At 38.9% G+C, this 27,299-nt stretch overlaps 1 protein-coding gene and 1 long non-coding RNA gene across 5 annotated transcripts in view; both read right to left on the minus strand.

Annotated features, from left to right (window-relative positions):
* Window positions 1-10,098: 10,098 nt before the first annotated feature.
* Window positions 10,099-27,299, minus strand: part of LOC107811953 (4-alpha-glucanotransferase DPE2-like) — a 46,516-nt gene continuing 29,315 nt past the window's right edge. For 2 of the 4 annotated variants that reach the window (XM_075243650.1, XM_075243651.1), the window contains 3 exons: window positions 22,568-22,765; window positions 21,304-21,397; window positions 10,099-10,512 (listed from right to left, as the gene is read on the minus strand). In XM_075243650.1, the coding sequence (XP_075099751.1) occupies window positions 10,295-10,512; window positions 21,304-21,397; window positions 22,568-22,765 (510 nt within the window). In that variant the 3' untranslated portion in view covers window positions 10,099-10,294. Of the gene's footprint in view, window positions 10,513-21,242; window positions 21,398-22,567; window positions 22,766-27,299 lie in introns of all 4 variants that reach the window. The other 2 variants (XM_075243652.1, XM_075243653.1) reach the window with 2 other exon arrangements.
* Window positions 14,635-15,001, minus strand: LOC142176356 (uncharacterized). The gene is made up of 3 exons (XR_012704869.1): window positions 14,927-15,001; window positions 14,788-14,814; window positions 14,635-14,675 (listed from the first exon to the last, which is right to left on the minus strand). It is a non-coding gene; the product is annotated as an uncharacterized LOC142176356 (long non-coding RNA).

Here is a 27,299-nt window from a genome sequence, read left to right on the forward strand (position 1 = left end):
TTATTCTCGTTTTTCTAAGTCTTACCCTTTTCCTTTCAGTGAGGGCTGTGGCGCTTCATCGACAAGCATTTTCCGAATCTCGGACCGAGCTTGCCTGATGTGAAGCTGAACTTAAGAAGCTAGTGGAAGAGGGGGACAGTCTTAAGCGCCTTTATGTACAGAAAGGGGGGGAGGTCAGGGATCTCTGGATTGAATTGGCAAAGGCTCGTCAAGAATAGACCGAGCTTATTGAAAAGGTAATATAGCCTTTGAGGGTCTGTTATGCATTCATTTGATTTACCGACTAACACTTCAACTTTGCAGGCCCAGCAGAAGAGCGAGCTGGTGGAGCAGCTTCGAGAAGAGCTCAAAGTGAAAGAGGCCGAGACCTTGGGGTGGAAGCAACACATGGATCATCTTGCCTCATAGAAAGATACACTTCGAGACCATCTAACTTCGATTGAATGCCGGTTTAAAAATGCAAAAGGAGGAAAGCTTGGCCCGAAGCCGCAATATTGAGGAGCTCAAAGCTAAATCAGCCGATGAGCTTGCGAAGGACAAATATGAGGTAGAGGCATTTGTGTCCTCACACCGAGCTGAAGTCGAAGCTTATAACATTCGGACACAGGAGATCTCCATTGCGGCTGAAGTTAAATTATTATGTGCTCTTGACCACGCCAGGCAACAATCCCGGAGATAAACTCTCGAGGAGGTGCACGATCATGGATTTGACCTCTCTACTGATATTGAAAAGAAAAAACTTTGGAGGACGAGGTTGCCACTTTACTCTCTGATGATGAGGATTTCTCTAGTGGTTCAGAGAGCGGAGGAGATAAGGATGAAGTCCCTGAGGAGGAGTTCTCGAAGACACAACTCTTAAAGATGTGGCTCCCGAGGATGCATCTCCCGAGGATATGGCTCGCAAAGATGTGGTTCCTAAGGATGTGGCTCCTAAAGAAGATTAGGTTCTTTTGTTTTTATTTTTGTGTAAGGCCCTTTGTGGGCATTGTAAATACTCTTTATGAATATAAGGAATTCCCTTTCTTTTCGCTTTATCTCCAATTTGTATTGAATTCTGCTTTGTCTTCATTTGTGAAAAAATTTTGATGTTATAACTCTAATGATCAAGTGAACACTGACTCGGACTCGGAATATAACAAACCCTTAGGTTTTTTAGTGATCAATGGGCGATCTTTGAGTTTATAATAGAATACCTCTTAAAGTTTTTGTTAATCCTCGAGTATGCTTAAGTCGATTTAATGCGAGCTCGGGATGATGGGACTCTTGAGTCCAAGTTGAGTGAGAGCAAGGTCTCGAACTCTGCATGCTTCAGCCCTTAGGCTCTTTTATATTGGCCCTTAGGCTCTTTTAGGTCGGCCCTTAGGCTCTTTAAGTTGGTCCAATTCGGCCTCTAAGACGGCTATAATTTTTCCCTCTTTTCATCTAAAAGACTTAGTGAAAAATTCTTTATTCCTTAGCATGTGTTTTTGTACCCGTTAGGTTTTTTGAGGGTTCAGTCAATCGGAACCCCATTTGTAATCTGTTTGTGTTATGATTGAATACCTGTTGAGGTTTTTTTGAAGGTTGTTGTTATTGAAGCTTTTAAATTATTCAAGGGCTGATTTTATCGAAGCCCTTTTTTATTTGGTTTTGCCGATGGTATCCTTATTTAACCGGTTTTTCAAAGTGTTTGAAGGCCTTTAACTTATGAAAGAAGTCAGACGTCTATGAGCCGCATTATTTCGGCCGTAATATTTTTGTATGACCGTAGTCTTTAATATGGTCGTAACCTTCGGGTGTGTCTCTTATACTTGTTTCCCAATAACCTTTCAAACTTGTCCAAAAGATTAGTCCCCGAGTATGATGGCCTTGGACTTTGTGTCAGGGGGATGTCTCTTTGAGGTCTTATGAATTCGAGTTTAAATGAATCTAATGTGTTGACTATCGATGATAGTCCCCGAGTATTCGAGGTGTATTTGTGTTTTGGCCCTTGAGCCATTTCTCACAGAATTACAAGTATGTAGCTCATATAATAGTAGACTTCTTTGAGACACAAAGTGTTTTGATATAGAAAGAATGCTTCTTTGAATGATTTGATACATGTGTACATGTTTTGCCATCGAGGCTCGACTTATTTATAAGGACACGGTTCATTCGACCATTTGGCCCATTACAAAGTTTTCTGACCGAGTCCTTCTTTGGCATGAAGTATTTTCCTCGAAAATATAACCTCCAAGGGTGATGCCCCCCAATATTCGAGGTTGATTGTAAAAAAGCCTTGGATAATGTTGAATTCTTCTTAGGTAGAACATAGATGTTACCTCGTTAAAAACCTCTCCGGAAAAAATCGTTTAGGACAAAATCCAATCTAAAAGGAAAAGAGTGTAATGTGTGCTTTAAAACCTAAGGTCTTCGTGTAGATATGTGCCCTCGACGTCTTCGGTCGAACACCTGCAATGAGTTAGTCTTAAATTCAAATAAAAAATCAGAAAGTCATATCTCACCAGTAATATCGTTTGAGTAGTGATACATTCCAATTGTTTGGCAGTTGTCCGCCCTCCATCCTGCCAAGTTTGTAAGATCCTTTACCGACAACTCTGATGACTCGGTACGATCCTTCCCAATTCGGGACTAGTTTCCTTTCATTCGGGTCTCGAGTATAGAGGGTGACTTTCCGTAGAACTAAGTCCCTGATTCCAAAGTGTCGAAGGTTGGTCCTTCTATTATAATATCTCTCGATTTTTTTCTTCTGCGCGTCCATCCGAACAAGTGTTGCTTCTCGTTTTTCATCTAATAACTCAAGGTTGGTATTCATAGCCTTGATATTTGATTCCTCCGATGCATGTCAAAATCTAGCTCTGGGTTCCCCGACCTCGATCAGAATCAAGGCCTTGGAATCGAATACTAATGAGAACGAGGTCGCCCCCGTGCTGGACTTCGATGTTGTTCGATACACCCAAATAACCTCAGGTAGAACTTCTCTCCATTTTCCTTTTGCATCGTCCAACCTCTTCTTTAAGTTTTGAATGATAGTTTTGTTTGTTGACTTGGCCTGTCCATTCCAGCTCGAGTGGTACTATGTTGATAAGATCCTTTTTATTTTGTGTGCTTCGAGGAACTCCGTTACCTTGTTGCCGATAAATTGCTTCCCGTTGTCACATATGATTTTGGCAGGTATCCCCAATCGATACACAATGTGGTCCCAGATGAAGTCAATAACTTCCTTTTCTCTGACCTTCTCGAAGGCATGTGCTTCCACCCATTTAGAAAAGTAATCAGTCATAAACAAAATGAATTTAGCTTTACCTGGGGTCGTTGGTAGAGGCCCAATGATGTCGATTTCCCATTTCATGAAAGGCCACGGGGACAGGACTGAGTGAAGTTGTTCTCCATGTTGGTGGATCATCAGTGCAAACCGTTGGCACTTATCACATTTTTTAACAAACTCCTTAGTATCTTTTTCCATGATATCCTAGTAATACCCTTCTCTAATAATTTTGTGAATCAAAGACTTGGCGCCAAAGTTATTCCCACAAGTACCTTCGTGGACTTCTCGTTGAACATAATCGGTGTCCCCAGGCCCTAAACATACCGCTAATGGCCCATCGAACGTCCTCTGGTATAATGTTCCATCTTTATCAAATGTGAACCTATCAGCCTTGGCTCGTAGGGCATTTGACTCTTTATGATCCGATAGGAGTTTTCCATTTTTCAAATACTCGATATACTTATTCCTCTAATCCCAAGTCAAACTCGTAGAATTAATCTCGGCATGACCCTCTTCAACCACAAACCTCGATAATTGGATAACAGTCCCCGGGACCATATCATCTTCTTCAACCAATGGCCCTAAATTAGTAAGTGCATCAGCCTCACTATTTTGTTCTCGAGGCACATGATCTAGAGTCCACTCCTTGAATCGATGCAAAGTTACCTGCAGCCTGTCCAAATCTCTTTGCATCCTATCCTCTCGAACTTCAAAGCTTTTGTTTACTTGATTTAAGACCAATAGGGAATCGCATTTGGCTTTAATGACTTCTGCCCCCAGGCTTTTATCTAGCTCGAGACCTACAATCATGGCCTCATAGTCGGCCTCATTATTAGTCAACCTAGAAGTTTTGATAGATTTTCTAATAGTACTACTTGTTGGTGGCTTCAAAACAATGCCGAGCCCGGACCCTTTCACATTCGAGGCACCGTCAGTGAAAAGGGTCCATACCCCCGACGATGTACCCTATTTTATTAGAAGTTCTTTGTCCACTTCGGGTACAAGGTTCGGCATAAAATCACCCACGAAGTTAGCCAAGATTTGAGACTTGATGGCCGGTCAAGATTGGTATTCGATATCGTACCCGCTAAGCTCGGCTGCCCATTTGGACAATCGACCTGATAGCTCGGGCGTATGTAATACATTTCGGAGAGGATAAGTAGTTAGCACACATATTGGGTGGCACTGGAAATATGGCTTCAGCTTTCTAGATGAACTTATTAATGCAAGTGCTAATTTTTCTAAGTGACGGTATCTAGTTTCAGCATCTCCTAGAGTTCGACTTACATAATAAATAGGGAATTGCGTACCTTGCTCTTCCCGAACCAGTATCCCACTTATCGCTATCTCAGATACTTCCAAATATAAATAAAGCTTTTCATCTACCTTCGGGGTGTGAGGCAGAGGTGGGCTCGACAAATATCGCTTCAATTCCTCTAATGCTTGCTGGAATTCCGGGGTCCATACGAAATCTTGTTTCTTTTTTAGCAAGAAAAAGAACATGTGGCTTCGATCTGACGACCTCGAAATGAACCGACCCAGTACGGATATCCATCCTTTTAATCTTTGTACGGCTTTCACACTATCTATGATAGTGATATCTTCTATGGCCTTGATCTTGTTGGGGTTGATTTTGATCCCTAGATTTGATACCATGAAGTTGAGGAACTTGCTTGAACCGACCCCAAAGGCACATTTTTCTGGGTTAAGCTTCATGTTGTACTTCCTTAAGATTTTGAATATTTCCCACAAATGAGATAAATGGTCCTCTGCGTGCAGGGACTTAACTAACATATCATCAATGTAAATTTCCATTGATTTGCCTATCTGTTCCTCAAACATTTTGTTAACTAGGCGTTGGTATGTAGCTCCTACATTTTTTAGACCGAAGGGCATTACGTTGTAACAATAATTTCCAAACTTAGTGATAAATGAGGTCTTCTCCTAGTCCCCCGGGTTCATCTAAATCTGATCGTACTCGGAGTAGGCATCGAGAAAGGTAAGGATCTCGTGGCCGGCTGTAACATCAATCATGCAATCGATGTTAGGCGGTGGAAAAGAATCTTTAGGGCATGCCTTGTATAAATCCTTATAATCTACGCACATCACAAGTTTGGTCTCTTTTTTAGGGACTACAACCACATTTGCTAACCACTCGGGGTATTTTACCTCCCGAATGAATCCTATTTTAAGAATTTTAGTTACCTCATCCTTTATGAATGCATACTTCACCTCGGACTAGGGCCTTCTCTTTTGCTTCACCGGTTTGAATGTGGGGTCGATGCTTAGCCGATGTGTTGTTATGTCTGGTGGGATCCTTGTCATGTCTAAATGGGGCCAAGAAAAATAATCTATATTAATGATAAGAAATTGAATGAGTTTTTTCCTGAGTTCGGGGGTTAACCCCGTTCCAAGGTATACCTTTTTCTCGGGCATGTACTCGATCAGCATAACCTATTCTAGTTCCTCGACCGTTGGCTTGGTTGTGTCTGATTTTTCAGGAACAATGAAAGTTCGAGGAGTAAGGAAATCCTCTTCTTCGATTACCTACTCCTTCGGCTCGATCGGGGCTAGGATCGGTGATTGCTATTTGGCGTCTGCTTATCTTTGGTGCTCGATTTTTTTGAGTTTAAAGGCACTAGTATCGGTGTCACCTCATCGACTGCAAGCATTTCCTTTGCAACGTGTTGTTCTCCGTAAACCATTTTCACACCATTTACTATTGGGAATTTCATCATCTGATGAAGGTTTGAAGGTACTGCCCTCACATTGTGGATCCATGGCCTCCTGAAAAGTGCATTCAATCTCATGTCACCTTCAATGACATGGAATTTTGTATCTTGGATGGTCCCGGCCACGTTTACTGGTAGGATTATCTCCCCCTTCATTGTTTCGCTTGCTATGTTGAAGCCATTTAGGACTCGGATGCAGGTACAATTTGGTCATGTAGGTTGAGCTGCTCTACGACCCTCGATCTGATTATGTTTGTTGAGCTACCTGGATCCACTAGAACACGTTTAGCTTGAATTTTATTTAGCAAAATAGAAATTACCAGGGCGTTATTGTGCGGCTGAGATATGCCTTCCGCTTCCTCATTGAATGATAGAACACCCTCGAGCACATAGCTTTGAGTCTATTTTTCTCTGGTGATTGACACGTTGGTGCATTTGAATACAGGATCTTGTGGAACATCGACACAGCCAACGATCATATGGATTACATGTTGCTATTCTTCCTGCTCATTTTTTCTATTTGTGTCTCTTTCCCTGAAGTGGCTCTTAGCTCGATCACTGAGAAACTCTCGAAGATGACCCTCGTTGAACAATCGAGCTACCTCCTTTCTCAGCTGCATGCAGTCTTCAGTCCTATGGTCATGTGTGCCATGATATTTCACATCAAGTTTGGATTCCTTTGAGAAGAATCGATTTGTATTGTCCTGGGCCACCTGGTGTCTTTGATTCTTCCAATAGCTGACACGATCCCCAATGCATCTACGCTGAACTCATAAGTCCCCGAGAGTTTTGACCTTGATCATTTCTTCGATCGTTTCGAGGAATGTTAGGCCCCAAACTGTTGTTTCTCCGATTGATATATGGCTGATATCGTTCCTTGTTTGATCTTAGTTCCCAGTCCGTGTCCCTCAGGGCCTTAACTGCCAATCTATCAGGATGAACTGAACCCGAGGGGGCTCCCAACTGGTCGTCCTCGACCCTGATCTTTGACTGGTAACGATTATGTACCTCTTACCAAGTTATAGCTGGGTACTCGATTAGATTTTGCTTCAACTGCCGTGAAGCGATCGAACTCCGCTCGTTCAAACCCTGCATAAAAGCTTGTACTGCCCAATCATCCGAAACCGATGGTAATTCCATTCTCTCCATTTGAAATCGGGATACGAACTCCCTTAGCACCACATCGTTCCTCTATCTTATTTTAAAAATGTCTAATTTTCTTGTCGCCGCCTTTATGGCCCCGGCATATACTTTCATGAAGGCGTCTGCTAACATAGCAAACGAATCGATAGAGTTCAGATGCAAGTTCTGATATCAAATCATAGCTCCCTTTGACAAAGTTTTTCCAAATATTTTCAACAATATGGATTTGATCTCATCATCATTCAAGTAGTTTCCTTTAATCCCGCAAGTGTATGAGGTAATATGTTCATTAGGATCGGTTGTTCCGTTGTATTTAGGTATATCGGGCATGCAAAACCTTTTAGGAATGGGCTTCGAAGACGCACTCGGAAGGGACGGCTTTTGTATGAACCTTTTGGCATCCAAACCATTCAAGGTCGGGGGTGCCCCTGGTATTTGATTAACACGGGAGTTATAAGTCTCCACTTTTTTGTCATTATCCTCAATCTTATTCTCCTCGGACTCGATTCTCTTAGTGAGTTCCTCGAGCATCCTCATAATTGTGGGATCAGTCCCCGAGCCATTACCATTTGATCTTTCCAGTATTGTTTCAGTACGTCGAGTATTTTCTGGCTCGACTATACTTGGAGTTTTGTGTTAACTTTGAAGTTGAGCGATAGCAAGCTGTTGAGCTTATGGCATCTCGAATATTACTTGGAGGCTGACTCCCCCATCTCTTATACCCTATGTTCCTTGGCCACCAGATCGGGTTTCCCTGCGTACACTTCCTCTGGGGTCTGTGCCTAAATTCGCGTTCAAAGTAAGTGTGAACTAACATCAACTGGTTCCACATTTGGCATTTCCCCAGAGTTTATCGGTGGTACACCGACACCTACATTATTGGTTTCCCCATGAAACCAAGACCATCGTTGTCATGTACATGTGTGTTTTGCGAGTTTGACCTGTTTTAGCCTGAGAACAAAAATTCTCGAGAAGAACAAGTGTAAAGATAACGTGTGTTATGAGAATGAGTACTGAAATAACCACTATTATCTTTAGCCCATGGTGGGCGCCAAACAGTTTACCTCAAAAATACGAGTAACAGTTAAACTTGTGTATGGTTTTAAACATATGTGATTTAATTCAATACTAATTAATACCAAGAAGAACAACGTATCAATGAAAGAAGTAAGTAAAATCAAACCAATGTGCAAGCCAATCTCGACCTCGAGCTAAGGTGACCTCGAGGTGGGTCAAGAATAATAAAGTTAAAGGACAATTCTGATAAACAATGAGCAAGAAAGTAAAAGAGTATATTCTTTTGTCAATGATTGATGATGGTTACAAATGATTAGGGTCCCCTTTATATAATAGGAGAACTCTAAATAAGGTACATTTCTATTTACAATAAAAAATCTTATTGGGACAGCTGTCTAACCGCCTAGTACGGATTCGTACTAACTCGTACAAATCTATTCCTGGATTTACGCCACGATCTTGGGAACGTGGTGGGAATCTTGCTCTTTCTGTTACAAAGCCACAATGGCATTATCTCGAGGTCGGTCACGTTCGACCTTGATATTCATCGGTCACTTTGATCTTCGAACTTCGAACTCTGTCATCGGCCTCGAACCTAGTGTACTTCGGGCTTATTCTTGAAGTGGTTCCTCGAGCCCACTAAATCAAGCATACTTAATTTTGACCGTATACACCCCCCTAGTTATGTTCATGCCCTTCCAGTGTCATTGTTCTTTCTCTATCGCGATATAACTGCGATTGGAGAGCGGGACGCGCGCGTAGCGTCGATCTCTCCTTCTCAACTTTTGGTCAGCCCCACTACAATTTAGTGGTGGCCAGTTTCATGTCTTATTCTTTTGCATAGCTGAGAACATATCCTATACATAGTTCATCTTTTATACATCATAGAGATTCGGTGATACAGTATAGGGATCTAAACATGTACATAGGTTACTTTATCACATTTATTGCATATGTATTGATTTTCTTATTAGTGAGCCCCACTATTAACTATGCCTTTTATTGTTTCGGCTGTCTTTTAAGAACCATCAACAATTACCAATCAATCAATCATCAATACCTAAATCTTAAATTACTTAGATTAGGTACATGAATCTCTAATTTTAATGCTTAATAATTTGTCATTTAAGGTAAGGTAAAAGCTCTCTGAAGTAAGACGTACTTTAAGTACTTAACTTTAAAGATGTACAAATATGTAACCAAGTAAAGATTAGAGGTCCTTTTAAGTATTTAACTTTAAAGATGTACAAATACGTAACCAAGTAAAGATTACTAACAAACCTAGATCTACATAAATTTAATAACTATGTTTTAACCCTAACTATTTCCTCCGTTTCAAGTTATGCGGCAAAATTTTAATATGCACCAAGTTAAAAAAAATGAAGGCTTTTGAAACTTAAGATTATAAACATGCTATAAAATTTGTTCGGTTATAGACTTTTGAAACTTATAGTCTTAAATACACCATAACATTTGTGTGGCTATAAAAACTTCTGATTAAGGATAAAATAAAAAATTTAACTTAAAAACTTTCTAATTTAGAAAGCTCGCATGCTTTTTAAAAGAGACCAAAAGAAAATGCTTTCAACTGAAGTGGAGCAAGTAGTTATAGCCCATTGTGATTTTTCAGCTTTCATTATGTTCTTTTTTAGTTAAATGCATTGAAACAATAAATTATACATCTATTCAGACTTCCTCTTTACATGCTTTTAGGTCTATCTTATCCACTTCTAACACCTCCAATCACAATATCACACCTAACAGCCTGTATCTGGAGATCTATATAATGACCTTACCTCATTTTATCACCAACAATTACCCGCTCCCAAAAAGGGGCAACTGTGCACGGACTTTTCTCGGAAGAAGCTAGAATTTATCACTAGGATAGCAACAAGAGTAAGTCCTGTTAAGCAGGGCCAGAGCTGTGCCAAATTTAGACACTGAAAAGAACTGAAAGAGTACCACACAATGATATTCTTTTATTGCTAAAATGAGATACAGCTTCAAATACTGTTCATTATGAAGCATGACAAACTATTGAACGTTGTGGTGGACATGGTAGTTGTAGGGATGGGGATTAGGAGCAGGGTTACGGAGGATTTATTGCTTCAACTTTGACATGAACGAACACCTATAAGTCGAAAGGATATTATATTCATACAAGTGCCACAGCTTCCCTGTTGGGAATTCCATTTGTCTGTGCCAGTGAAGGGAGTTCACTTCCTAATGGCAGCTTTGCTGATCCTACACCATTTGCCTGACCTGATTCCAGATCCTTCTGAGGGTAACATCTTCCACTCCCGCGGACTAGATCCTTTATTTTTTTCATGAGGTCTTTATCGTCAAGCAAGGATTCCATCGTCACATGTACACCTGAGAGCAAAGAAGAGTAAGAACAAGATGGAAAAACAATTCTCCTAGCATCAGTATGTAGCAAAATTGCCCTATCAGTTGACGCTAGAGTAAGCCACTGGAACAAAAATGTAAACAAATTGCTAGTGAAGTTCTGTTGCACTTCTATCCACATTGATGTCTTTGATAAGTTCACCGCAATATGCTCCACAAACAATTAAATTCAAATTTGAAACAAGATTTACAGTATTAGTCCATATTAATGTCACTATTTAACAGACAAATCCACGTTGAGTCATCCTTTTTCTCTCATTATATTTGCAGTAGCTTATTTCATGTAACACCAGCAGCCACAAGCAAGAGCAACGTATTCTATATGAATCAAGCATTCCTACCTGAAGGACGCTGCAAAAGAAGACATTCATCATAGAGATCATTGCAGATCTTTCCAAATTTGCTATCAGCAAAAGCAGCCAAAACTCTTAAAACTTCTATCCTATTGTATTGAAGAGTCGCCTTGAAAGCCAAGGAAAATATACTAGTTACAAAAAAGTATGTTCTGTACCTGTCTATACTGTGGTAAAAGTTTGCCAGTTCTGCATGGATACACTTTTAGCATCTTAAACTGCACTTCTACCAATCACTTTCATTCCCAAAAAAGAATATTAAAGTAGACTATTCCAGGCACTGATGGTGTTTCACGCAGTACTAGTAAGAACTCAAATAGGTTCTTGTTCCAGTTGCTTATATATCAATTTATCCTAAATTTTGACAACCAAGTCGGTTTATCAAACAATAAAGGCTGGCAGACTATCCAGTTCTTTTTGTATCTAGGAGAGATCCAACTTAAGCAATCACAGTACAACTTTGTGCACGAATAGATAAAAATGAAACCAAATAATACCGCTTTCATAATATGGGAAAAAAGACTTTATAGACCGCTTTAAATTCTCTCAAATTCTCGACAAAATCCCCCAACTCATTTCAAAACTCATCTGGCATTATGATTTTCCATTTGGTAACACCTAAGCTCTTCAACCAGTATAATCAAGGAGGAGCTTTCATAGTACCAAAGAAATGCCAGAGCTTTATTGAATCCAAAATAAAAATTTTGGGCTTTCTAAAAGTTTTAGATCATACCAAGACGAGAACTTTAATGCAACCAGATGATAAATTAAAGTTTCAAAGCTATAGCACAGATCAAGAGTTTGGATAAAAATGTGGTATTTTCTTGATCTATAGTTATTTAATCTTAATAGAGATCTCTCCAACATTGAGATGTAGCATATTATTTTTTTTGTTAAGAAACAGAAGAAAAACAAAATACATATCATAATGATGTGAAACGTAGTTTGAGATGCATTTTAATTCAAATTTGCAAGTGGTCAATCGAACCTATATTTCTTTCATTTTACTTTCTTATGTTGGTGGCTTTCCAGCCAGCTTGGCACACCTCGACTATTCTACAAGGTACCTACTACCTCCCACTAGCATCGGTACCACGTAATTCTGTCAATCAAAGCGCTTAAGCATATGAGAAAGAATCATCTAGTGTTTTTTGTCCTTGCTAGGATTTGAACCTGAGACCTCCTAATTTTCCTCGCTTCATTAACCACTAGGCCACACCTTTGGGTGTTATGTAGTTACACCTCTTTTTTAATAAGGAAAAAACCCCTCTTTTTTTGGTTAATTAGAGCAGTGTGAAGCAAGATATCAATACATTACTTCGTATGAACATTCACAACTTTATTTAACCTAAAACTAGTTTACTAAATAGTTACAATTTGAATTTAAACACATCATTTATAAGATTATAATGTTTTCTTTAGTTTATTTTATTTAGTAAATTGACAAATATACAAACATATTCTGTTACCAATCTCAAAAAAAAAAAAAAAAAAAAACACCACATTTGAGAAATTATAAGTTTTTGGTAAAATTACCATGAATATACCACAAATTTACAACTCCAATACAAATAACAGATTCTCAACAAAGTGGTCAGATTTGTTCCACTGATATATTCTGTAACTTATTTTAGGTTCAAGAAGAGCACCTAACACTAACATATGGTGGTATTAACCTATGCTTTTCTTGACCGTCAGAAAAATGAATGCCATGTGAGTCAAGATTCAAGAATAAGTTCAAGGGCTCCGTTAAGATTCTGATAGAATTGAGGCTTGCAGAAATTATCTCTTTCCCTAAAAAGTCCTCTAAAAGATCAACTAATAATGTTGAGGTAGGGGTTCCTGGGATTATATGGCCAAGTAAGTGACCGGTAGGTATGCGTGACACCTGACTCTCAAGATGAAATTTTAACCTCTCTTAGATCATATAAGTCTAATGAAACGCAACAAATTGCATGGAAGAAGAACCACTGACTTTTGATACTTGTGATCTGAAATCTATTTAAACTTAAAAAATGATAATAAGGAAACTGGATAAAATTAGGGGTGTCAAAAGGGTTGTTTGGGCTGGTCATGATTGGCTGACTCATTAAATGGGTCATTGTCCAACCGTGCCCAAAGTTCACTTGGGTCAAGATGGGCTAAACAATGGGTTGTAACCCAACCCGCCCAAATTGACCCAAATCTTTGCAATATTCTCAACTTTTAAACAATCATATATACAAATTATCTTATGTTTTGAAAAAAATGTTAATTCATGCCAAATGATTTCTTTCCTCAGTTTGGATTTAGAATTTTATTTGATAGTTCTTCATCTTATAACAATACCAAAGATCAAAATAACAAAAAGTAGCAAAATTAGAACTTTTCACTCACCCCAACCCCCACCCTACCCCCGAACCCCATCCCCACCCTATATAAAAATATTGTTTAGATAAAATAAGTACTTTCGTTTCATGTTATAGAAAAAGTATTTTCTTTTGTTTCAACAAAAAAAGTACTTTCTTTTTATGACGTAGAAACAATATTTTCCTTTTTTCACAAAACGAGTACTTTCTTTCCCTTTTGTAGAAAAAGTAATTTTTTTTAATGTTGTATTCTCTTTCATTTCAACAAAATGAAAATTTTCTTTATGATGTAGAAAAAGTATTTTCTTTCATTTTAATAAAATAAATACTTTCTTCCTATGATGTAAAAACATTACTTTCTTTTTCATAAAATGAGTACTTTCTTTTCATGTTGTAGAAAAAATATTTTCTTTTGTTTCAACAAAAAATTTTAGAAAATATTTCCGTTCTCTTGATACGGAAAATATTTTCCACCAATTGGAGAAAAACAAATTCATAAAAAAAAATATTTTTCAAACATTTAAACCAACCAAACATGGGAAAATTAGAAAATATTCTCCAAAGCATGGTCAAGGTAGAACTTTAAGATTGAGCATTTTCATGGGTCAAGGTTGGGCATCATCATGGGTCCATTTGGGCTGATGATTTTTTATGTGTTAACTTGGGCTAGCCTAAAACAGCCCATCTTCAAAAATGTTTCAGCCCAAACCTATTAAAACTTGGGTGGGTTGGACGGGTCAAATGGGTTTGGGTTAGTTTTGCCACCCCTTCAATGGTTCACATAATATCTTAATTGATGCCCATTAATTGGATAAAATCAATGCTCAGTGGTTCGTATTACAACTTAAAATGGGGCTTTCCCCAGTTCATAGTCTGCCCCTTCTTTCGCCATGTCCAATAATTAATAGCTACAGCCAATTAATTAAAGCTAGCTTAAAGGTAATTTTGAGTCACCTATTTCTTCATTGAAGGTAGTATTTCCCAGATATTTATACAAGCAACCTCTATTCAAGGGAAATTTAATGATAAAGAAAGAAACTATACTTCTTTTTTATGAAGTTTACCTAGCCAATAAAAGGAAGTCAAAAAGAAAGGCTTCAATAGACAATTACCATGTGTCTTACCTATTCAAGGAGGGGCTTTGGGTAGACCTACAAGAAGGTAATTCTATGAGCTCTTAAAGAAACTTTTTATGAAGTTTACCTAGCCAATAAAAGGAAGTCAAAAAGAAAGGCTTCAATAGACAATTACCATGTGTCTTACCTATTCAAGGAGGGGCTTTGGGTAGACCTACAAGAAGGTAATTCTATGAGCTCTTAAAGAAACTTTTTATGAAGTTTACCTAGCCAATAAAAGGAAGTCAAAAAGAAAGGCTTCAATAGACAATTACCATGTGTCTTACCTATTCAAGGAGGGGCTTTGGGTAGACCTACAAGAAGGTAATTCTATGAGCTCTTAAAGAAACTTTTTATGAAGTTTACCTAGCCAATAAAAGGAAGTCAAAAAGAAAGGCTTCAATAGACAATTACCATGTGTCTTACCTATTCAAGGAGGGGCTTTGGGTAGACCTACAAGAAGGTAATTCTATGAGCTCTTAAAGAAACTTTTTATGAAGTTTACCTAGCCAATAAAAGGAAGTCAAAAAGAAAGGCTTCAATAGACAATTACCATGTGTCTTACCTATTCAAGGAGGGGCTTTGGGTAGACCTACAAGAAGGTAATTCTATGAGCTCTTAAAGAAACTTTTTATGAAGTTTACCTAGCCAATAAAAGGAAGTAAAACTATTGCTGATCATGCAGGAAAAACTTTTAATAGTGCCAATCACACAAACTATAGATTTTTTAAAGAGAAATATTAAAAAATTAATAGAGCTTCTAAAGAGAAGTATTACAGCATGAAAAAAGAAGAAAATAAAGTTTTCCAATCAAATATTTATTCACTATCCCATATAGAAATTTTCACCACGGTTTAACTTCTGCGTATTGATTTAATAAACCTTCACGGTAACATTCTCAAGTATCAAGCTAATAGAACTAAAATTAACAGGAAAATGACTAAAGATGAGGAAACGGCAGCAAATGAGGAAGAAAGAAGAAAAGGCAGCAGAAGCAGTAATTGTTGTAGTATAAGAAGTAGCAGTAATACTAATTTACCTTTTTTCAAAAAAGAGATAAAAAAGTACTAATACTAATTATTCATACACTCATGAAAATGTTTTCAAAAGTAGATAGAAATAACTATAATGCAGTTATCTTGAATATTAACTTAAACTGAGTCAATTTTTAATATAAACTTAAAAGTGTAGTCAGAATATGATAATGTAGCCCGGGAAACAGATCACCACCAGAAGATGTATATGGTATCACATGAATATTGGACTTCTAAAGAGAAGTACTAATAAAGTTAAATGTAATGCAGCTGGGTTAGTGATGTTGTTAGTATAGATAATTGTTTATGGTAACGTATTTAGTAGCTACATGCATTAAAACATTACATTTTCTTTATAAAAGATTAAAAAATATTTTAAAAAAAAAAAAGAAGAAGAAGAAGAGGACTAAAATTGGAAGAATTAAGAGTTTCATCAGGATCCTATAATCCTACTTATGATACTGTATAACAACAACAACAACACCTACACCTCAGTCTGAAACAAAGTTGGGGTTGGCGATATAAATCCTCACTTCTTTCTTTTAGCTCAACTCATATAATCATCATGCCAAAATAAAATAAGAGTGGTAGTACTAATGATACTGTATGATCCTACGAAATTTTATTAGTTCCTCTGAAATTTTATTATGACCCTTGTTAGAGATAGCTATGTAAATGTTAGAGATAGTTATGTAATTGTCCCACATTGGAATAGGAGTAGTATCCCTTTTGTATAGAGTAACTATAAATAGCACCTCTTGTATTGCATCACACACAATATCCATATATCATATTTTCTCCCGTGCCTTCTCACATGGTATCAGAGCTATCGTGAGAGATTTATCGCTGTGCATAAATTCCAGCGGTTCCGGGAAGTAAAATCAGTCACCGGAACCCTCTTTTTTCCGGCGACTTTCAAAGTTGTTTTGCGTCTGCTTTGTCTCGGTCAGTGTTGTGCACAAAATCCAACACTACCACAAGAGTAGTCACTGTCCGGCGACCAAATCCCAGTGAAAATCTCCGGCGGTACTGTAGCTGTCCAAAGAAAATTTTCTGGCGAAGTTCCAACATTGCGTGGGCCACCTTCCGGCCATTTTTTGGCAACGATTCTTTAGGACAGATTGTTTCCCTTGTAATTCCGAGCCTACCCATCCAGGTTACACCAAATTCCGACCACTTTTTTATTTTTCCGGCGTGAATAGTGATTTCAAAAAGTTGACTTCCGGCTATTTTTTGAAAAAGTTCCTTCAGAACAGTTGGGTCTTCTGGTAATTCCGATCCTACCCCTACTGTTTTTATTTCATTCCGACCACTTTGAATATTTTCCGGCTGTAACAGTAACTTTCCAACTGCTACAGTAGTTTACTATTCTGGTTCAGTGTTCCCTACTCTATTTTCAGTGGATTACAGTTGATTATTTCTCTTATTTGGTAATAATTTACAAGATGTCTTTGGGAATTGATATTTTTGGGTCTAAAAGCATGAGTTCTGTAAACTCTAATGTTATGATTACCTCGGAACCTTTAATGGGAGGTTCAAACTACTTAGCTTAGGCTTCATCTGTCGAGTTGTGGTGTAAAGGTCAAGGTGTGCAAGATCATCTGATTAAACAGTCTAGCGAAGGAGATGAGAAGGCGATAGCGCTTTGGGCAAAAATTGATGCTCAATTATGTAGCATCTTGTGGCGTTCTATTGATTCTAAGTTGATGCCTTTGTTTCGGCCATTCCAGACATGTTATTTGGTTTGGGCAAAGGCTCGTACGTTATACACTAATGATATATCTCGCTTCTATGATGTGATATCACGGATGACAAACTTAAAGAAGCAAGAATTAGATATGTCTACTTACTTGGGCCAGGTACAGCAGTCATGGAGGAATTTGAGACATTGATGTCAGTTTCTGCTAGTGTGTCAAAACAACAAGAGCAGCGACAGAAAATGTTTCTAGTTCTTACACTCGTTAGACTTCCTCATGATCTTGATTCAGTACGAGACCAGATTTTGGCGAGTCCGACTGTCCCTACAGTTGATGAATTATTCTCTCGATTACTTCGCCTTGCTGCAGCACCAAGTCACCCAGTGATTTCATCACAGATACTTGATTCCTCTGTTCTTGCATCCCAGACAGTGGATGTTCGGGCATCTCAAGCTATGGAGAATAGACGAGGAGGCGGTCGTTTTGGGAGATCTAGACCCAAGTGTTCTTATTGTCACAAACTTGGACACACTCGCGAAATGTGTTATTCCTTAAATGGCCGTCCACCCAAAAATGCCTACGTTGCTCAGAGCGAGACTACAGGTAACCAGGGCTTTTCTGTATCTAAAGAAGAATATAATGAGCTCCTTCAGTATCGAGCAAGTAAGCAAACATCTCCACAAATAGCCTCAGTTGCCCAAACTGACACTCCTATTGTTGGTAATTCTTTTGCTTGTGTTTCCCAGTCTAGTACTCTTGGACCATGGGTCATGGACTCAGGCGCTTCTGATCATATCTCTGGTAATAAATCACTTTTGTCGAATATTGTATATTCACAGTCTCTTCCTACTGTTACTTTAGCCAATGGATGTCAAACTAAGGCACAAGGAGTTGGACAAGCCAACCCATTGTCTTCTATCACCCTAGATTTCGTTCTTTATGTTCCTGGTTGTCCTTTTAGTCTTGCATTTGTTAGTCGTTTGACTCGTGTCCTCAATTGTGGTATATATTTTATTGATGATTCTTTTATTATGCAGGACCGCAATACGGGACGGACAATTGATACAGGTCGTGAATCAGAAGGTCTTTACTACCTTAACTCGCTCAGTCCTTCCACAACATGTCTAGTTACAGATCCTCCAGATCTAATCCACAGACGTTTAGGACATCCGAGTTTATCCAAACTTCAAAAGATGGTGCCTAGTTTATCCAGTTTGTCTAGATTAGATTGTGAGTCGTGTCAGCTTGGGAAACATACCCGAGCTTCCTTTACGCGTAGTGTTGAGAGTCATGCAGAGTCTGTTTTCTCCTTGGTTCATTCTGATATATGGGGTCCTACTAGAGTCAGTTCAACCTTGGGATTTCGTTATTTTGTTAGCTTTATTGATGATTACTCAAGATGTACTTGGCTTTTCTTAATGAAAGATCGTTCTGAGTTATTCTCTATATTCCAGAGTTTTTGTGCTGAAATCAAAAACCAATTTGGTGTCTCTATCCGCATTTTTCGCAGTAATAATGCCTTAGAATATGTATCTTCTCAGTTTCAGCAGTTTATGTCTTCTCATGGAATTATTCATCAGACATCTTGTCCTTATACCTCACAGCAAAATGGGGTTGCAGAAAGAAAGAATAGGCACCTTATTGAGACTGCTCGCACACTTCTAATTGAGTCTCGTGTTCCGCTGCGTTTTTGGGGCGATGCAGTTCTCACAGCTTGTTATTTGATTAATAGGATGCCTTCATCTCCCATCAAGGGTCAGATTCCACATTCAATATTGTTTCCCCAGTCAGCCTTATACCCTCTTCCACCTCGGGTTTTTGGGAGCACATGTTTTGTTCATAACTTAGCCCCGAGGAAAGATAAGTTAGTTCCTCGTGCTCTCAAGTGTGTCTTCCTTGGTTATTCTCGTGTTCAGAAGGGATATCGTTGTTATTCACCTAATCTTCATAGGTACCTTATGTCAGCTGACGTCACATTTTTTGAGTCTAAACCTTTCTTCACAACTGATGTCACTTCTGCTGACCACCATGACATATCTGAAGTCTTACCTATACCGACTTTTGAGGAGTTTAGTAATCCTCCTCCACCTTCAACCACAGAGGTTTCACCCATACCAACTTTTGAGGAGTCCAGTGTTATCCCTCCTAGTTCCCCAGCCACAGGAACACCACTCTTGACTTATCATCGTCGTTCGCGCCCTACATCAGGCCCATCTGGTTCTCGTCCTGCACCTGACACAGCTCCTACTGCGGATCCTGCTCCTAGTACACCGATTGCACTTCGAAAAGGTATACGGACCACACTAAACCCTAATCCTCATTATGTTGGTTTGAGTTATCATCGTCTGTCATCTCCCCATTATGCTTTTATATCTTCATTGTCCTCGGTTTCCATCCCTAAGTCTACAGGTGAAGCATTGTCTCATCCAGGATGGCGACAGGCTATGAGTGACGAGATGTCTGCTTTACATACAAGTGGTACATGGGAGCTTGTTCCTCTTCCTTCAGGTAAATCTACCGTTGGTTGTCGTTGGATTTATGCAGTCAAAGTTGGTCCTGATGGCCAGATTGATCGACTTAAGGCACGTCTTGTTGCCAAAGGATACACTCAAATATCTGGTATATAAAATCGGCTCCAGGTAAAGGATTACTGTTTGAGGATCGAGGTCATGAGCAGATCGTTAGGTACTCGGATGCTGATTGGGCAGGATCACCTTCTGATAGACGTTCTACGTCTGGATATTGTGTTTTAGTAGGAGGAAATTTGGTGTCCTGGAAAAGTAAGAAACAGAATGTAGTTGCTCGGTCTAGTGCAGAAGCAGAATACCGAGCAATGGCTATGGCAACATGTGAACTAGTCTGGACCAAACAATTGCTCAAGGAGTTGAAATTTGGTGAAATCAGTCGGATGGAACTTGTGTGCGATAATCAAGTTGCACTTCATATTGCATCAAATCCGGTGTTTCATGAGAGAACTAAACACATTGAGATTGATTGTCACTTCGTCAGAGAAAAGATACTCTCAGGAGATATTACTACGAAGTTTGTGAGATCGAATGATCAACTTGCAGATATTTTCACCAAGTCCCTCACTAGTCCTCGCATTGATTATATATGTAACAAGCTCGGTACATATGATTTATATGCTCCGGCTTGAGGGGAGTGTTAGAGATAGCTATGTAAATGTTAGAGATAGCTATGTAATTGTCCCACATTGGAATAGGAGTAGTATCCCCTTTGTATAGAGTAGCTATAAATAGCACCTCTTGTATTGCATCACACACAATATCAATATATCATATTTTCTCCCGTGCCTTCTCACATGGTATCAGAGCTATCATGAGAGATTTATCGCTGTGCATAAATTCCAGCGATTCCGGGAAGTAAAATCAGTCACCGGAACCAGATTGTGATTTTGACAAAATAGACCTTTACTAGTAATTACTTGGTGAACATAAGTTCACAGACCTTCTTTCAATTGTTCGACTCAAAATAAAAATGTGATTATACATGCATATAACAAGAAATAACTTTGGGTAGATGGTCAAGACAAAATCTTGAAAAAGAAAAAGTGAGGATACACAACACGTGCCCTATATAGGATGATAAGTTGGAATCACCATAAGAAACTTGGAGTCTAGTTATTGAGGACTTCTCTTCTGCAGAACAGTATTTGCAAGGACTTAGTCCAGGTGCAAACAATACATGCCCTAACTTTGCTTACATGTATAAAGCAAATTAAATTTGGACGAGTCAGCTACTATTACTATTAAGGCGGATTTAATAACACGGCCAAGTTTCTCTTCTCACTTAAACACTTCAAAGTACAAAAACGAGTTAAAATTGATTTCACTGTATGACAAGGGATCAAGCATTGTGAAGCATGTGGTAGAACTTTTATCAGGAACATGAAACACAACCCAACATTTTTCTGTACATTTTAATTTAAAGACCTGATTAAAACTTTAGTTTTGATCAAATCACAGATATGCAAGAAAGGTAAGTTTCCTCTTATGTTTCTTTTTTAGGAAGTGGGTGGGGGACAGAGAGACAACAAAGAGGACGAATGCACATACGGTATCGCCAGTAATGTTTTGGGTAAAGTTTTGATCAAATCACAGATATGCAAGAAAGGTAAGTTTCCTCTTACGTTTCTTCTTTAGGAGGTGGGTGGGGGACAGAGAGACAACAAAGAGGACGAATGCACATACGGTATCGCCAGTAATGTTTTGGGTTTGTTGGATCATTGATTGTCTCTTCCACTGCAGGCCGCGTTGTATAATCTTCTTTGAGTGCTAACAAATCCTGTTCATTATGTTGCAATTTTGTCAGTGCCGTAGAAGAAAATACTGAACGTTGAGATGAGCATTGAAACATTAATCCTGCTGGGCAGCTCATTAACATCAAAAAAGAAATTGCAAATAGTGGAAAGCACAATGTCAAGATCACATGCTTCACAAGAAATGATACCATGACAAACAACCACCTAATTTTTCTTATGACTGCTTTAGAGTAGAACAGAAAAGATGCTCATTAAGTAGCATATTTAGTCACGAAGTGGTTTAGTAGCCCTGACTAAACATTAGTACTACTAAATATCCATGCATTTCAATGCTAACTTGAATAAGTACATAGTTCTAACTTTTTGAATGCCGGTAGACGAAACACAACCATTCAACCATTTCCACAGAGCTACAGAATCTATGCTTTCCAAACTGTTTGAAAACATCCATTCCGAGAAATAAATCAGCTTCTCTTTTGTAGAGCTAAAAAGTCGTAAGATGTCAATATGGTGAACAATCAAACGAATTTGTTTAGAAATTTTTTTCAGTTGGGGGTGGTGGGAGGATAACTAATTTATTACGTAGGATCCTTACATCACCATCCTTTCCAAATTGAATTTGGTTGTTTGAAATTAGCTAAAAGCTCCCCAGGAAAAGGAATTTTGACTTTTTCTTGCTCTTGGAACTAAGTTGCTCCGACATGGCAGTTTAGGTGCCGCACTCATGTCAACACGACACTAGTGTGGGTGTGGGTATGGGATCCGTACAGGATTTGGTCAAACAATTTTGGATACTTTCACCAATACGGACAGAAGAATTCGAGACAAAATAAAATTTGATTCCCGAAATCAGAATCAGACTTAGGGTAAATTTGAAGAAAATAGCATTATGATCCATATCTCTAAATCTCAGAATTTACATATCGTAGGATCCGACTTCTAGATCCGCACCCGTGTCCGAGCAACTTAGTCTTGGGCTAAAGAGCATTATCCTTTAGAAGCCTAGCAAACTAGTGCCTTTAGAAGGAATTAAGGGATTATTGAAAGGACATAGAACCCACTAATCATCATGCTGCATCAGTGTTATGAAGCTTCGAGGCACATGTGAGCGAGCCAATTTAGCACTAACTACTAATCAAGCATCAAGTACATGCTACAAAAAGAGTGGCAGGATCTATATATCAATGAAGTACCTGGAGCGGAAAGATTGACCACATCGATGGAGCTTCAACATGCTGCCGTAAGACAAAGTGCACAATTTCAGGAGTGCATTGATCAGGTGGCAACTCATCAGATCCCACGACTGCTTGAAAAAAGCGGTGCCTTCTCTCTTCATCTTCCTCCCACCAAGCGCGTAGAGTGGAACAGTCATGGCATGATGGAGCACAAACCTTAGTTTAAAGTAGCAAACTTTATTTGGCTAGCCTTTAAGCAACAAGGACTAGTATGCATTAAAACCAGATTGTTACTTAGACGACAAACGCACTCCTAAAAGTCTTACAAGGCTTCCATAGAAGAAAAAGGAAGCATATTCAAAGGTGTCTTCACTCTTTTCATCCAATATATCCCGAAGGGTAAGCATTAAAAGCAGAACAATATTTAGTTCTTTCAAAAAAAAAAAAATTCATGTTAAGCAAGATTAGTGCTTGCATCTAGTTTCCATTGACTTTGAACAGACTTCCAGTCCAGTACATCAGTATGTTTTCATTTAAAAGGTAGAATGACAGAGAATAGGAGTAACAATTAAGAGTTTTGTCAAGCCCCCAGGTGCTGTTTTCTTACAGCCAGAGGGAGCACTTGGACAAATTTTATAGCAACACGACGTATAATCACATGAAGAAAATGCTCAGATTCAATTTGAGTACCTAAGGTAACATCATAATATTGCTCAGCCCTTTTATATTTCTGTCATGGTTTGATTATATTTGTTTAATAGGTTAAGCATGTTTTACAATTTTACAGAAAAAGGTTTGTACAGTAGATTATCATAGAAACTGCTCCACATAAGACTAACGTCCGTTGGTACTTCGTCCTTCAAGTAATTTGATTTGGTTTATGAAAATATATGCACTAGTTAAAAAAGTGAAAAATGCTCTCAGGCACAGTTTACGAGGTGAAGTCTTAAATCTTTTTCTGAGAGCAATTCAGGTCATCGGAGGTTACTGGAGGGACTGTGTTTTCTTCAATGTCGTCAGATCGATTAAAAACACGGTTTGTGAACATGCAAACAAGATCAAAAGGGTCTTTTTCACGGAGGCGGACAAATCTTTTGATATCACGGAGAACTTTTCTGGTTCAGTTCTGTGGTATGACCAGGTGGAGAGAGCTGAATTTAATGTGTAGGATAACAGTTGGCAAGAAGTTCTGCTATGCATTTGTGATTTATGACATGGCGACATGGGCACAAGGATACAAGTATAAAAGTTGGAAGTTAATGACCATTTACACAACTATTATTGCTCTCAAAAGTACAACAGATATGGCAGATTCATTAGTATCATGACAGTACATGGCGAGAGGAGCTCAGTCATTAAAGTTCCTGAACTGTCTTCAAACAAGGGATGGGGACTCATAGCTGGAAAAATCAAAAATTTTGTTCTTGAAGGTGGGATTAACCATGTAGTGAGATAACCCAAGAAGATAAATAATTCTTATGCTGATACGATTGCCCAAGGCAAATGGGAAACTAGGTTAGGAACATCAGCTTCAAGCAGAAAAATGAGTGCATCAACATCTCCGGTTCTGTAGCCATATCTGATAATGATATACTTGGCAGGCGCCTGGTAGGGAGTTTCTCTGGAAACACTGAAGTCCCACTCGCTCGGATCTACGCAGATGGGCAGCGGAGAAATGGAAATCTGATTTCGGAGTCCAGATCTAAGATTTAAATGAGCTGGAATTTCTTTATGAATTCCCCAATAGGAAGATAGCAGAACAAGTTATGCTCGGCGACTGGAGGTGGAAGCAAGAGCCTCTCAAACTGAAATGGTGGTCGCCGGAGGCTGGATGTGCGCCAGTGCGTTCAGGCATTGATTGGTTGTGTATCAGGGTCATTGGCCTGACTCTTCATCTCTGGTCTACAGAGATAATAATGGAAATAGGTTAAAGTTAAAGACAAAGGAGAAGACTATCTTGAAAAATCTCCTAAAGTGGGCAAGAATCAAAGTTAGAGGTCCTACAGATAAAATTCACAAACTTTGTAGAAATGTCTCCTGAGAGTATCTTTTCTCCGACGAAGTCAGAGTCAATCTCAATGTGTTTAGTTCTCGCAATATGAAGGGCAACTTGATTACCACACACAAGTTCCATTTCACTGATTTCACCGAATTTCAACTCCTTGAGCAACTGTTTGATCCAAACTAGTTCACATGTTGCCATAGTCATTGCTTGATATTCTGCTTCAACCACATTCTGTTTCTTGCTCTTCCAAGACACCAAATTACCTCCTACCAAAACACAATATCCAGACATAGAACGTCTATCAGAAGGTGATCCTGCCAAAACAGCAGCTGCGTACCCAACGATCTACTCATGTCCTCGATCCTCAAAACAATAACCTGGAGATGACTTTACATAGCGAAAAATGCGGACGATTGCATCCCAATGACTATCACAAATGTGAGAAAGCACGGGAGAAAATATTATTTCTTATTAATTTTTTAAAGAATTGTACAATGCCCCATTTATATTGACTACATAATCATAGGTATCTACTTCTCGATGTGGGACACTATACATGACTAACTACTTAACACTCCCCCTCAAACCGGTGCATATAAATCATATGTACCGAGCTTGTTACAGATGTAACTAATACGAGAACCAGTAAGAGAATTAGTGAAAATATCTGCTAACTGATCATTCGACTTCACAAACTTTGTAACAATATCTCCTGAGAGTACCTTTCCTTTAACAAAGTGACAGTTGACCTCAATGTGTTTAGTCCTCTCCAGTGTTATCAAAAGTGAAAATCGCAAAAAAACTCTAAGATCTATTGGGGCTTTAAGCGCAAGGCGCAAAAAAAGCGTGGGCTTTAATGATGAAAGGCGCAAATGGAGAAAAACTACAAATATGTATGTGTAGTCCAAGACTAATATGTATAAGCATGATTACCAAACATATGGACAAAGAAACTGAAGAGAACTTACGACAAAGTGAAATATCAATTGTTTAGTGTCGCCTCTTTAGGATTACGCTCATTGGCAAGGAAAAGTATGTGTTAGAACCTTGATGACAACACTAAAGCGTCCACTAAGCGAAGTGAAGCGCTCAACAGGTTTTGAGCCTCGCTTTAAGGCTTAAGCGCGCCTTTGATAACACTGGTCCTCTCATGGAACACCGGATTGACGCAATATGAAGGGCCAGTGTTTATAAAAGCGCTCGCTTCGCGCTTAAGCGAGAGGCTGCACGTTTCACCCTGCTGAAGCGACTCAGGTGCAGAAAAGTGACTGCTTCCCACTAAAAAGCAAGAAGCGGGAAAGCGATGTGATGCGAAGAAGCGACCGCTTCTGTTTTTAAAACAGACCTAGCCCTTCTCCTTCTTTTCACAGTTTAAACGTCCAAAAAGCAGCGAAATGCTCGCGAATTTTTTTTACCTTCGGTTCTTTCTCAGAATTGATGCCAATTTTGAAAAAAATTGCCCAGTTTACTGCCTAGTTTTTGTTTCCTCCTCTGCCCAGTTTTTTTTTTACCTCTAATTTTATATCCTTTTTAAAATTCTGCTTCACTTCAAAAAAACGAGCGCTTCGCTTCTCGCTTTAAGCAAAATGGGGGTTGTCGCTTTTTCTCGCTTCACGCTCTTCATACCACTATGAAGAGCAACTTAATTATCACACATCAGTTCTATCTTGCTGATTTCTCCAAACTTAACTCCTTGAGCAATTGCTTGACCCAAACTAGCTTCCACGTTGCCATAGCCATGGCCGATCATTCAACTTCGGCGCTAGATCGAGCAACTACATTCTGTTTCTTGCTCTTCCAAGAAACCAAATTACCTCTTGCTAGAACACAATATCAAGACGTAGAACGTCTATCAGAAGGTGATCCTGCCCGATCAATATCTGTGTAACCAACAATCTGCTCGTGGCCTCGATCCTCGAATAGTAATCCTTTGCCTGGAGTTGACTTTATATACCGAAGAATGTGAACAACTGCATCCAGTGACTATCACAGGGAGAATCCATAAACTGACTTACAACACTCACCAGAAAAGAAATGTCATATCTATCAGAATATTGCAAAGCATGAAGAGACATCATGGAGGCAGAAGTCCAAAACATTATGGTTGAAGCAAGGGAATAATAACACCAAATTTTTCTAGAGGATGGCTTCCATAGAAGATTCAATCATATAGACAATCTGAGGGTCAAGGGGTTACATTCATGATCCAGATGGAATTAAAAGGGAGATAGAGGCTTTCTACCAGAGATTATATACTGAAACAGAAAATAGGAGACCTGGTTTTACTATGCAGTGAGGGCTCTTATATCACAGATGAAGAAAATGAATGGTTACAAAGGGACTTTGAGAACAGGAAGTGGTGGAATGCTTGAAATATGCGCAGCTGATAAAGCACCTGGTCCTGATGGGTATTCCATGGGATTCTTTCCATATATACTGCCCGATGCCGAAAGAAGACCACATAAATACCATTAAGAATTTCCATTGTAATGCATATTTTGAGAAGTGTTATAATGCATCTTACATAGCTTTAATTCCTAAAAAGAATGGGACTAAAGAACTCAAGGACTTCATGCCCATCAGTCTAATAGGAAGTGCCTATAAAATCATCTCCAAGTTGTTAAAAGATAGCTCAAGAAGGTGGTGGATAAACTGGTGGATGGACAACAAATGACTTTCATTAAGGGTAGACAAATAATAGATGTTGCTCTGATTGCTAATGAATGTGTTGCTAGAGTTAAGCAA

Source organism: Nicotiana tabacum, chromosome 22 (genome assembly GCF_000715075.1).
Source record: "Nicotiana tabacum cultivar K326 chromosome 22, ASM71507v2, whole genome shotgun sequence".
NCBI classification, from domain to species: Eukaryota; Viridiplantae; Streptophyta; class Magnoliopsida; order Solanales; family Solanaceae; genus Nicotiana; species Nicotiana tabacum.